The sequence below is a fragment of the Amyelois transitella genome, chromosome 21 (genome assembly GCF_032362555.1).
Source record: "Amyelois transitella isolate CPQ chromosome 21, ilAmyTran1.1, whole genome shotgun sequence".
NCBI lineage: Eukaryota > Metazoa > Arthropoda > Insecta > Lepidoptera > Pyralidae > Amyelois > Amyelois transitella.
Window position 1 is genome coordinate 4873621 of NC_083524.1, and position 12111 is coordinate 4885731.

General features: G+C 34.5%; 1 protein-coding gene across 1 annotated transcript; it reads right to left on the reverse strand.

The window, feature by feature from the left end:
• Positions 1–2787: 2787 nt before the first annotated feature.
• On the reverse strand, positions 2788–12073 carry LOC106138778 (WD repeat domain phosphoinositide-interacting protein 4). Its single transcript, XM_013340057.2, has 8 exons — positions 11861–12073; positions 11207–11281; positions 9268–9445; positions 6047–6221; positions 5555–5769; positions 4778–4968; positions 4180–4265; positions 2788–3726 (listed from the first exon to the last, which is right to left on the reverse strand). Exons 1-8 carry the CDS (start codon positions 11913–11915, stop codon positions 3697–3699), a joined length of 1005 nt encoding a protein of 334 aa, XP_013195511.1. The 5' UTR covers positions 11916–12073; the 3' UTR covers positions 2788–3696.
• Between the last annotated feature and the right edge of the window lie 38 nt (positions 12074–12111).

Consider the following 12111-nt stretch of genomic DNA (forward strand, 5'->3'; position numbering starts at 1 on the left):
AATATTCACAATCGATGCAGAGAGCGGTGCAGTTGCGCGCGGAGACGAAATTGGCGCGCTTTTTTTTTAAAATTCTTTTTCGAAATTTGGGAAATGTGTGAGAGTGGGACAGGAATAGGATTGAGTGCGTGCGTGAAAGAGTGCGTATATGTAGTGTTGCGTTTATAAAAAATATGTTAAAAAATAAATAATTGGCGAAGACAATAAGTTTTAATGTCCCTTGCATTTTGACGTATTATAGAACTAGGGTATGATTTAACCAATTATCATGAAAAGAGTGGTTAAAAAAAGCCTATCAAATTTAGTAGCTTTTCTAGTGAATGTTACAGAGTATTTTTTTGGAGAAGGATTTATACAGAGGTGTTGTTGATATATTATTGCCCATTAGTTGCCCCTTTATCACTCCATCGCCTCAACTATAATATATTGTTGTAAGACAACTGACTTTTGTCTGATCTAGTTTTCAGATTGATTGATGCATTTTGCAATTTATCTTTCTTCAATTCAATTTTAATTATTCTAATTAAAGTTGAAAATGTTAATATGCAAATAAGTATTAGTGTAGGTACACACAACCCATTAGTAAATTATTATGTATGCACAATTTGTAGCCTACTACAATTATTTACTAACCAATAATAAAATACATGTTCACAAAATAGATTAAGCAAATTTATTACACACATTCTTGACGTAGTATAAAATCTATACATTAAGTCGCATATTTACATTATTTGTATTATTTAACATATACGAGTTAAATGTGACTTAAAATAATGTGGAATATGAAATGGAAACATGATATTAGGGGATCTTAGCAAAATTAGGGTAAAAAATTATACTAGTGAGCAATTGCAAATATGGTACAAAATGGGCTCTGGAGGTAAAACAAAAAATTAACCAGGCGATAATAATCCACATTGAGCAATGAATTATAAGATAAATTTCACTAGAAAAATGACGCCGGCTATAGTAGAGCAGATTGTTTCTCTAGACCTTATCTTGAAAAAGTATAATGAGTAAGTAAATGGGTTTAATAATATTTATGTTTAGTTAATTCTTTAATTTATTTTCTTGACATAATTATTTATAATTACAGACATACGATTTTACATTCGGAAAAATAGAAGTAAATATACCTATATAACAAAGAAACAATAAAATCATCACAACTCTCTCATACTATATTTTAATAATTTTCAAAATTCTGCGAATATACTATTGGTATTGCACAACTTCATAATTAAAACAACAGATCTATTATTTATATTTTATTAAATTCTATTTACATTCTTCCTTTCCTTTGATTTTTCAGATCTACGTTTGTAATTTGATTTCGTTTATGAAAATGCCGCAATTCAGTTTGTTCCGCCGCGTCTTGTGCACACAACAAAGCAGAAGTAACTTTGTGATATCTAGTAACCTATTTTAAAAATTTTATTTTATTTATTTCAGAAGCTTAATTCTATCTTTACAGTTTGCACCAATGCGATAGAGAAGCAATACATTTTAATTATTATTATTACTGTAGCATACAATATATAACGCTGTTGTTATGAATTCGCTCAGAGAACATGCAAACAGGTCAATATTTTCGGAAATCCGATTGACATTACGAATCGCGCGCGCGAGCGGGGCCCCGCGCAGCAACCCGGTGCGAGCCCGGGGGGCCCCCTCCAGCAGCGGCGGCCGGCGGCGGCGCCCTACGTACCCTTCGGGAACACACAGCCTCAGCAGAGATAGTAATTCGGGGTTGTGAGATCTGCCACGAATTAGCTTAAATATATATGAGGCAAGAGAAACGTCTCTCCGCGCACGCAGTATATCCCACCATACCAAGAACAAATAAGGTGGGATACACTAAAGGATAGTATGGATAGACACCATACAACCTCATATATAAATACCTTATGAATTTATTCTGTATGCGCTCCAGCAAGAGACTATATTTAGCTTCATGTGGAGCCCAAATCACTGCGTTACTTTAAATAAATGATTTCACAGCATTTTACATACATATTTTATACTATATTTCATCCATCTATCTGAATATGGCCTTTTATTATTTGCCAGACTGTTGGCTCTGTATCGGGTAAGAATGTGACATTTATGTATTAGATCATGTGCAGTGTGGTTCCCAGCACTATAATATAATCATTTCTTTCACATGGGTAGCGAAGAAAAAACATAGTGTGTGCTTCTCTTTCCATAAGAACATCAAAGGAAAGAGTTATAAACTAGGCATTTTTTAATTGATGGGCTATTAACCTGTCACTGTCTTAATCTTCATTTCATAACTATGTCATCCAACTAAACGTGGCCTTTCTGTATTTTGAGACTAGTGGTTCTATATCCCGTAAGGGATAAACACGTGATGTACGTATGTACATCTCTCTGATGAATTACCCACCCTAAAACCCATTTTATAAACTCTGTATAATGGAACCAAATGCGAAAGCGTGACTACTTTTTAACCTTGACCAATAGGCAGAATTTGCTTGTCATTTGGTAACATTTAACAAAAAAAAATACCATAAAAGGGATATACGTGACACGTACACAAATGCCAAAATGATTTTGTTTTGAAATTATCATACTTTTTTCTTTGCAGGTAACTGTAGTTACTCGGCTATTTTATTAATGAGACACAAATTGAAACAATGAAAATGCACTCCATAATTAGTATTTATTCGTATCATACTCCTTCTAGTAGAAGTACATTATAATTTTTCATGTACCATTTCCTTAAAGTTGGTATAGGTGATATATATAAATGAAAGAAATGACTGTTTTGGTAAGATTTCTAATTAGCCTTAAAAATGAAATTGAAGTGTAAATAATGTACTTGTCTCATACTTATATAGTAGATACAAAATATGGGTTGTTCCCAAAAGCAATGGAATCATGTAAGAAGCTTGTAAATAAGGGCTAAATAAAATGATATCTAAGTCCACGATTCCCATCGGTTTTGGGAACAACTCTAAATATACGTATAAATAATTGTGTGGTATGCATTGCAGTAACATCAGTCCTCTGCAAGTCCAAATAAAATGCAATTTAGTACCATTGTCTTTTTAAATAAATGTTAGCCTAAATGAATGACTAACTTTAAAATGAATGATTTGAATCATATTTCGTCAATTTTTGTCAATATTATAATTATTACCGAAATTAACTATTATACAGACAAAATTTGCACACATATAAATGAACACAAAAATCAGGAAAATATGAAGGCGCCTTATGTTTTCGCCATTAATACACATGTCATTTAATATAATTCTCAAAAGCAAATAAAATTATTAATATAGAAATAGTATTGGTAAATTTAATGCCAAAGCATTATTGTGTAGTATATATACATATATTAAAAAAATATCTTATTTAAAAATTTAAACCTAATTTATTTTCTTGTAAACAACCGTTATATTTTCTATGATAAGTGAAAAAATATAAGTGTCATGAGTTGTTTACTTTTTTTTATACATTATTATTAGTGGTGGTATTAAGTCGAACTCCACCTTACACATTTTTATTAATTTTAATTATACATTAATAAAAGATTTAAAAATAAACACAGTCTCCCTTATATTTTGGGAGCAATTTAATCACAAAGTCATTAATCCTATGCTATAAAAGCGGGATAACTAGCCTCCCGCGTATTGAACATTTACGGGAGGGTTTTAGGGATCAGCATCATTGAAGAAATTCATCATCATCGCCCACCTGCGAAAATAAAATTAAAATTTAAGAAATTTAATTCACATTTATAAACTTTTGAACTTATAGAACTGTGTCGTTCGACGTAATCGCATCGCATCGCGACTATTTTCAGCGCCATCTAGTTACCAAATAAAAAATCAAATTCCTATACCAATCGTATAATTTACATTCTTAGGTAGGTACAAAATTGATAACTATTAACATTTTTCAATTCAGCACATATCATCAAAAATAAATCATCGGCTGAAGAGTTCAAAGTGCCAACCCTAGCGTGTTAGAATACAACTTATAAACTATTGTCCCGCAAGATCGATTTAATAAGACTTACAGAGACTATTATCTTTCCACTTGACACAATCTTGTTTCGCCCTTCTATTCCCCTTTTCTATTCATGTCACTATATCTTCTTTCACAATTACGCTGTTACACAACGTTTAAACAAAATCACATATTTACCTGCAAAAAATATTCATAGTTGCTGCGATGCCAGCTGCCTTCTAGCGAGAATGTGAATTTGTGAAAGGTGCCGTCTTCGCATATAACTATAAAAAAAAAAATACATTCCAATTTAATATTTTAACATAAACATACATAAACGACCATTATACTATACAAGTCCTGCCCAATCAAAAATTTCATTCCATCGAAAAATAAATCATTTAAAATGGACGTCGCAAAAATCGTTGCTTCAGTTTTCTACCATTTCTAAAAAAATATCTATTTTTATACTACGTTGGGGTTGGCAACACTGGCGGAGTATGATCTGATACGTAGCATAAAAGGTAGCGTTTCGCGTTGAATCGCTGTGAACCTGGCGCGATTGTCTCATCAATGAAGGTGCATAATAATGAAGACCTCGGCGGGCGTCCGGGATACGCCTGCGGACTTTTGTCTCCTCTTTGTCTGGTTTTCGGCGTCCTCAGATTTAAGTATTCATCTTTCGCAAAAGTTATATTAAAATCCCAGGGTAGAGGAGTAAATTAGGCTTAGAAAATTCCTAAAAGAACGTTACCCCAGGTACGTTCTACTAAGAAATAAGGTTAGAAATACTGACCAGCCGCTATTCTCTCGTCAATAAAGGCGCACATAGACCTCGGCGTGCGGCCGGGGCCGGCCCCGGCGGCGGCCGTGGCGGGCGCCGCGAACAGGTGCGGGTACGTGTTGCCTTCGCGTCCCCCCCACACGTGGAGAGTGCCTTTGTCGGAGACGCAGCATATAAGTTCGTTGCTCGGGCAGAATCTTAAGCTGTGAAAAAAAAACATTATTTGCTTTAAAACAATTTTTTTTTATTAACTTAAACTTCATTGCACAAAATTAAATATGAATTTTAGTTTCCGATAGAAAACTAATTTATATAATTTTTTTATTTTATCGAAAAACTAAAAAGATTATGGGTGATGGGCTGGCAACCCTAGTGACACTATTTGAATCTCAATTCCATCATTAAGTCATACAGCTGAGCGTGGCCTATCAGTCTTTTCAAGACTCTGTCTACCCTTGCAAGGGATGTAGACGTGATTATATGTATGTATGTAAAAGAGTATACACTGACTGACATATGAATGCATATCCATTTGGCATTCCTGCTCGAAATTGTCCCTAACATGTGCTTCGATCCGATGCACTACCTGGCCTTGATTGGGGACATTGTTACGTAGACATATATTTTTTACTTTAGGGCTCAATCTGTGCAATTTATCCTTTCTTTCGTATATTTATTTATTTTAATGACTTGTCCCTTACAAGGGAAGTTTTATCAGCTTGCCCACTACATCTAAAGATTTGATGAAATCTACTACTTAACATAAATACTGATATTTTTTAAGCTTACCAGTATACATCGGCGTAGTCGGACCCTCTGCGGAGTTCGTGTATAACGAGCTTAGAACTAGTGTCCAGTATGCGTATTATTGTGCCTCGTTCAGACGCAGTGGCCACCATGGACCCGTTTGGGGACAACGTAACGCAAACCAAGTCCGTTTGGTGGATGCCCACTACCGCCGGTATTGAACTCGATTGGGAGCCTATGACTGCTCGGGTTATGTCCTGAAATATGATAAATAATAATGAATCAGTTTAATGTCACAATAATATTTGGTTTTAAAGAATTGTGTCTAATAAAATAAACTTCTTGAACGCGGTCAGAAAATCCATTGGAATATCTGCTTCTCCCAATATATTTTGTATCGGAATCCTAATATCTGAATACATCTTAGTATATCTCGCGAGAAGACAGAAACTGTGTTTAAACAAACCTCCTAACATGACGTTACAAATTGTATATTTTACACAAACAAGAAAGTACGAAGAACTTTAAACTTACAAGTAGCTGCAGAGATCCTTTCCTATGCGCCGGCGCAGCGAGCAACTGTGGCGAATCTGGGTTCGTCGTGAGCGCGCACAATGGCCGCACGGTACTCGGCGTTCTGAGCAATGCCACGCGCTGAAACGATGGCAACGCTAACACTTGGATACTAGATGTCAGCACTACTGCTACCCTGCAAAGTGAACATGAATGATGACATCATTTATTTTTGTCAACAGCTGATAAACGGAAATACTGTATGACAGAAAACGGCATCAGTGGTGGAACGGGGAACGGTTAAGGCGCCCGAATAAAAATGAGTGATTCACAGGAGGAGCATGTACCAATAACTCTTTCCATGTAACAATGACTTATGGACAGTTTTAGTGCCAACCGATGCATAAGTAAATGAAGACTATGAAGAGGGAAAACATAGTAACCAAGATCCAATACAGGTTAGGTTCTCCTGCAAAGTCATAGGCGCACATCGTCCCCAAGAGAGGGTGAGGGCGAAACCGTAACTAAAGCGATGTTACGAAGAATGTTGATGATCATTCAATCTTTCGACAGGTGAAAATGCAATGACGAATATTTTGTGGCGATCCCACTAATGTCATATGCTATCATCCAATCATAGTCAGCGCTCAACAAATGGCAGCGAAGAGTCTATGGCGAAATCTCAAAACGTCACACGCAACTTATTACAGCGCTATGCTAAATCGCGCAAGCAAAGATTGCACGGATTGGAGTATACCTACTTCATCAACATCATCGATGTTTCATTTGGTGGCGGTCAAGCCTTTACTACCGCTCCCGCTGCAATTGCATGAGAGAGAACAAAGTTCTCCTAAAGTCATTATCTAAAATAGCAGTTTTCAACCCGATTCAATGTCATATCTAAATTAGTATTCGGTAATTCGGCCAAAACACGCGTTTAGAATATAAAATTAACTTTCGTACGTGCACAATGTATTTTGCTTGTGCACACAAGCTATAAGAAGGATATGCTAAAGGATAATCATTAATTCTTTACGAAATTAAAACCCAAATAACATAAAATTTCAACCCTTTTAAAGATGTTTCATTTATTTTTAAACCTGTCAACAGAGCGCATATTATATATTTTATCTGTCTTGGAATAGAATAAACTAGAGCAGGCGATAAAATGGACTACTGACATGTTATCGTTATCACAGAATAAAAGATTCCCAAGTCGCATGATTTGGCGTTGTTTGAGTGTCAGAAGACAGGTTAGGAACCTGTCCTGCCCATTGTCTAAAAGAAGTATCCAAAGTTAATATTTCCCTTGATTGACTTTAACAACCTGCGCGGGAAGAGAAGCAGCTAGCATACTATGCTTTTTTGTCTATCAGACCAATATTGGAGCTATGAACACTATAAGTAATATTAAAATCATGAACGTTAAAAAAATTTTGTACTAGTGATGTGAAAAAATAACGCACAATAGAAAGAACCACAAATGAAAAACACTTCCCAAATCGATATGCACATTTACTTACTAAGACACCTACGTAAGATAATGCATCGAAGAAAGAACTTCAACATACTAATGACTAGGTAACGACACTAACAACCATTAGCCTGAGATTTACTATATTAGGTTATTAAGTTAAGGTCACCGATACGTTATCTCGCGATGACTATCGTCGCGTCTCGTGCAGTCGTTATAACTAACTAACACTAAGTTATTCTTTTGTTAAACGTTTCTATTATTTGCCAGTGTGAAAAATGTAGAAAGACTTCTTAAACTCAAACGGGAACCATTTTTATGTCCACTTCTTGACGCAAGCTTCTTTTAACTGCGCGTGAGTTGATGATGATATTTTATAATCTTCAATGATGTTTATCACACACGGGATGTTCAATTGAAAATAATTTCATTAAACATATAGGAATAATGTCTAAGGTTTCCACGAGTTCAAATAAAATAAGAAATAATTAATTCCAATAAAAAGGTATAATACGGTATTACAATTGCTATTATGTGTTTGATTTCCAATATATCAAACAAAAGTTAACTTACAAAAACACATTTTTTATACTATGTCATGATAACTTGCGTTACGTACAAAATGTGACTAATATACCTAGTCACATTTGAACAATAAACTTGTTTATTAAAAATATTGCGTATTTTACAATGTAAACACATATTGTATGTTTGTAATTAATGATTAAAATAAAAAAGTTTAGATTTTAAAATACTTTTTTCGCTTCATCTAAATAATCCATTACTCTCTTAATGCAAACAATAGACTTTTTAGCTAGGTACTCTTGACCTGTCAAGATTGATTATTTTATTTGAGAATACAAGTTAGTAATGACGAATACGTGATCAACGGCACACTTCGTACAAGTTCATTTATGATGTTGTTTGATGACGTATTTCTCAACCATTTAATTCATATTGTCGTGATTATTATTCAGTAACGCATGTACGCACAAAGCAACAGCCGAAACTACCTAAACTAAATACTCGTATTATAAAGAGAAAACATTTTTATTTTTGTATTGCCTTAAATATTTTCATACAATTGTGCCGGATTTATGATATATTTCACAGATACAGACAAAACCTGGAAGAGTAACATAAGTCTTCTCTTTTCTCGAAATTCACACGAGAGCGAAGCTCAGCGAAACAGCTAGTTATCAATAATATAATTACGTTAATTCTTTGAGATTTCCATGTTTTATAATGGTGACCTTTGACCGGGACAGGCCTATCAGAGGCCACCACTAAAATGCTTACGGACTCTACAAGTGAGATAAGGAAGACGTACGCATAATTAACAAAGATTTGCTGCAAAAATTAGTCAGCCTAATGAGAAATACAAAGGATTTGTCTTTGAAACAGAAAAAAATATACCAATAACATCTATGTACAATTGTACAATGGTTTCTTTCAAATGACTTTATCATTCTTAATCTCGATTCTACTATGAAGTCATACAGCCAAAAGAAGCTTTTATAGTCGATTGAGTCTGTGGACTCTCTACCCGTAAGGCATAAATACATGATATTTGTATATTTTCCCATATTGGTAATACGTCTAAATAAACATGCTTGCTAATAAGCCTACTTGTACTTCCTGACACGGAGGGCCGTATTGGCGACTTGAAGACGACCTCAGCTTAAGTCGCGCTGTTGATTATCTTACATGAGGCTGCAGGGGCGCCGCGGCTTCTTGTACATGAATTGGAAATTAAGAGTTTACTCACTTATCCCTTCTCGCGCGCAGGGCCCGTATTGGCGACTTGAAGACGACCTCAGCTTTGAAGGCTCGCTGTTGGTCATCCAGCAACATGAGGCTGCAGGGGCGCCGCGCCTTCACCACCAGTAACCAGTTGGTCCTGTATATCATCTCGCATAGCGACACCTCGCCCAACTCTTCTTTGCCTGGGAAAATTTTTAAGTCAGATTTTGTTGTGAAGAAAAATTTATTCTTACAGAGTATTTTTTTTTAAGTTGTATTAATAACCTATAAGAGAGGACGCTGATTTATTGATTAACTGATATAAAAACGCACACCACAACCTGAGGTTTGGGTCTTGAAATTTGTGGTCTAGGGGTGCAATAGACATTTTCCGAAATGCCTGTGGGCACGGAAATGAATTATTTGTCGGGTTACGCGGGCGGAGCCGCGGCAACACTGTTATTAGCATATAAAACTTATAATTTCACAATTTTGCATAAAAGAGATCACATACCATAGACTACCTTTTATATGTCATTTAATTTGAAATTAATTTTCAGGACTTTCTGGATTTGTCCCGGTAAGGAATAAAGACGTGAATATGTATGCAATTTTTTATATTTAAGTGTTTTGAGAGTAGAAACATAAAGTAGCTATTTCTTACCATACCAGAATAATGCTGTTTTTATTTAATCAATACTTTTTTAGGTAAATTTTGTCATCGTGGACATTTAATAATAATTTAAATTAGTGACATTTAAAGGTTAAATATGTTATACTGAACTATATTTAGATGTGTAGCTGCAATATAAATATTAAACCAGTATTCCATAAGTTTTATTCTTAAATTATTGCTTTTTTATATCTTTAGTTGTCATTTAAATTAAAGCTATGTTTAGAATATTTTCACTTGTAACACAAGTAATTCTCATTATTAGGAATTTCCGTTCTGGGACATTAGAAAGTCGTTACACGTGTCAATTTACATTAATTACAAATGCGTCACTGAAGAACTGAATGCCAATTCTTGTTATTGGGGACAAAAGTCAATTTAACAATTACATTGGTACCTACTAAACAAATATGTTAACAGTATATTATATATTTACGTGACTTAATTCTTAAGGGGTGTTAGGTCTTCTAGTTTCATGCAGATATAATTCTCTTGGCATGTTAGGTATGTCATCATTTTTCATGCCATAACCCGAATGCCCAGTCTTAACACTGAGTTTTGCCCAGTCTTTCCCATTGTATTTTTTAATGACTGGATGATAAATAACATACATACATATATACATATGGTCACGTTCAGCTATTTGGCTTAATGATAGAATTGAGATTCAAATAGTGACAGGTTGCTAGCCCATCGCCTAAAAAAGAATCCCAAGTTTGTAAGCCTATCCCTTAGTCGCCTTTTACGACATCCATGGGAAAGAGATGGAGTGGTCCTATTCTTTTTTGTATTAGTGCCGGGAACCACACGGATGATAAATTATGTTATGTAAATTGTAATATGTATATTCAATGTATAAGTCAAATATATTTATATATAAGTCAAACCAAAAAAGAGATCATAACAATTTTTGCTGCATGTTTTCTTTGTTCTAATTATTATTTTTCTATATTCTTAAAACAAAAAAAAGAGGGAGGGAAAAGACAAATATCTTAAAATCAGTGAAAAGCCCCACTGTTCTTCGCTATGTGGCTTAGAGTTTTGTGCATATTGTAGTATAATATTTGTGTGTTTGTAAAAAAATATATTACTTAAGGCATTAAGTACTAAATTATTACTCTTAAAATTTACTTAAAACTTAATAAAGAAATTCCATAGACAAATATTTGTACAGCAGCACTCGAGTTGGTAAGATGTGATAATGATATTATTTCATTCATCATCATAAACTTTATTACTATAAAAATAAGAATCGAAAAACATATTTAAAGTTATAATACAAAGTACTTACTGTAGTGACATTTTTCGACGAGCGGTTGAATGTTATACACACGAAGACCAGATGTAAGGCAGCAAGTGAAGCAGCCTGCACACAAAAGTTTTAATAGGTTGTTACATTTAAAAGTGTCATAGGTATAATGGAACTAAAGTTGAGCAGCTGTATTGATGCTAAGATGAGAAGTGTTACAGTAAAGGTTAAAATAAAATAAAAATAAAATAGTATAAATGATAAAGATAGAGTAAGATTAACACAATAACCTTCTAAACTGTCCTTATAAAACGAAGGAACTGTAAAGTTAATGTCAATAATAAAATGATGCTCAAAAATATGCCTAAATATATTGAAAATAAGTTCTTTATGAAATAGAAACGTAGTAAGTAAAAAGGGCAAACAATTACAAAATCAAGCAACGCCCGAACAATAGCGCGCGAAGTCAAGAAACTGCGCGGGGGCGCTCTAAAAATATAAACAACACGTGTAGCGTGGTGCATATCTTTTCGCGACGAACGACGCAAACCACGATAGCCAAAGCACTCCACATCGCCTCTACGACAAATACAACACACATATCACCCCTTATACTGCTAAATAATCCAAATAATTAATAATGCTTAAACGAAAGAACAAAGAACTACGGTTGACGAACTAGGAAGTGACTCAAACCTTGATCCTGGTTAAATGCCAGGCTCGTGATGCAGCTGCTTCTTCGCCGCGCCATGTCTCGTCGACTGGGAATTTATCATAAACATTGAATTGTTTTTTTAACAATTGTCTCAGTGGACATTTTCACTCCGATAATTTTAATACGCACATTTATTTTGTTACATGTTCCCTGTGTGTGATACACAGCTGATTTGATGACTGATGACAGAAAAACATTACGATGTTGCCATATTGAAAAAATTTAAACTACT

Bases quoted from the DNA above. Each gene is read 5' to 3' on its own strand.
- LOC106138778 (XM_013340057.2), bottom strand. From the start codon at position 11,915: ATGGCGCGGCGAAGAAGCAGCTGCATCACGAGCCTGGCATTTAACCAG. The intron at 6,222-9,267 runs GTGAGTAAACTC...TTCACTTTGCAG, and splicing joins CTGCGCGCGAGAAGGGATAA to GGTAGCAGTAGTGCTGACAT. The intron at 3,727-4,179 runs GTAAATATGTGA...TTATTTTCGCAG, and splicing joins ACTATGAATATTTTTTGCAG to GTGGGCGATGATGATGAATT.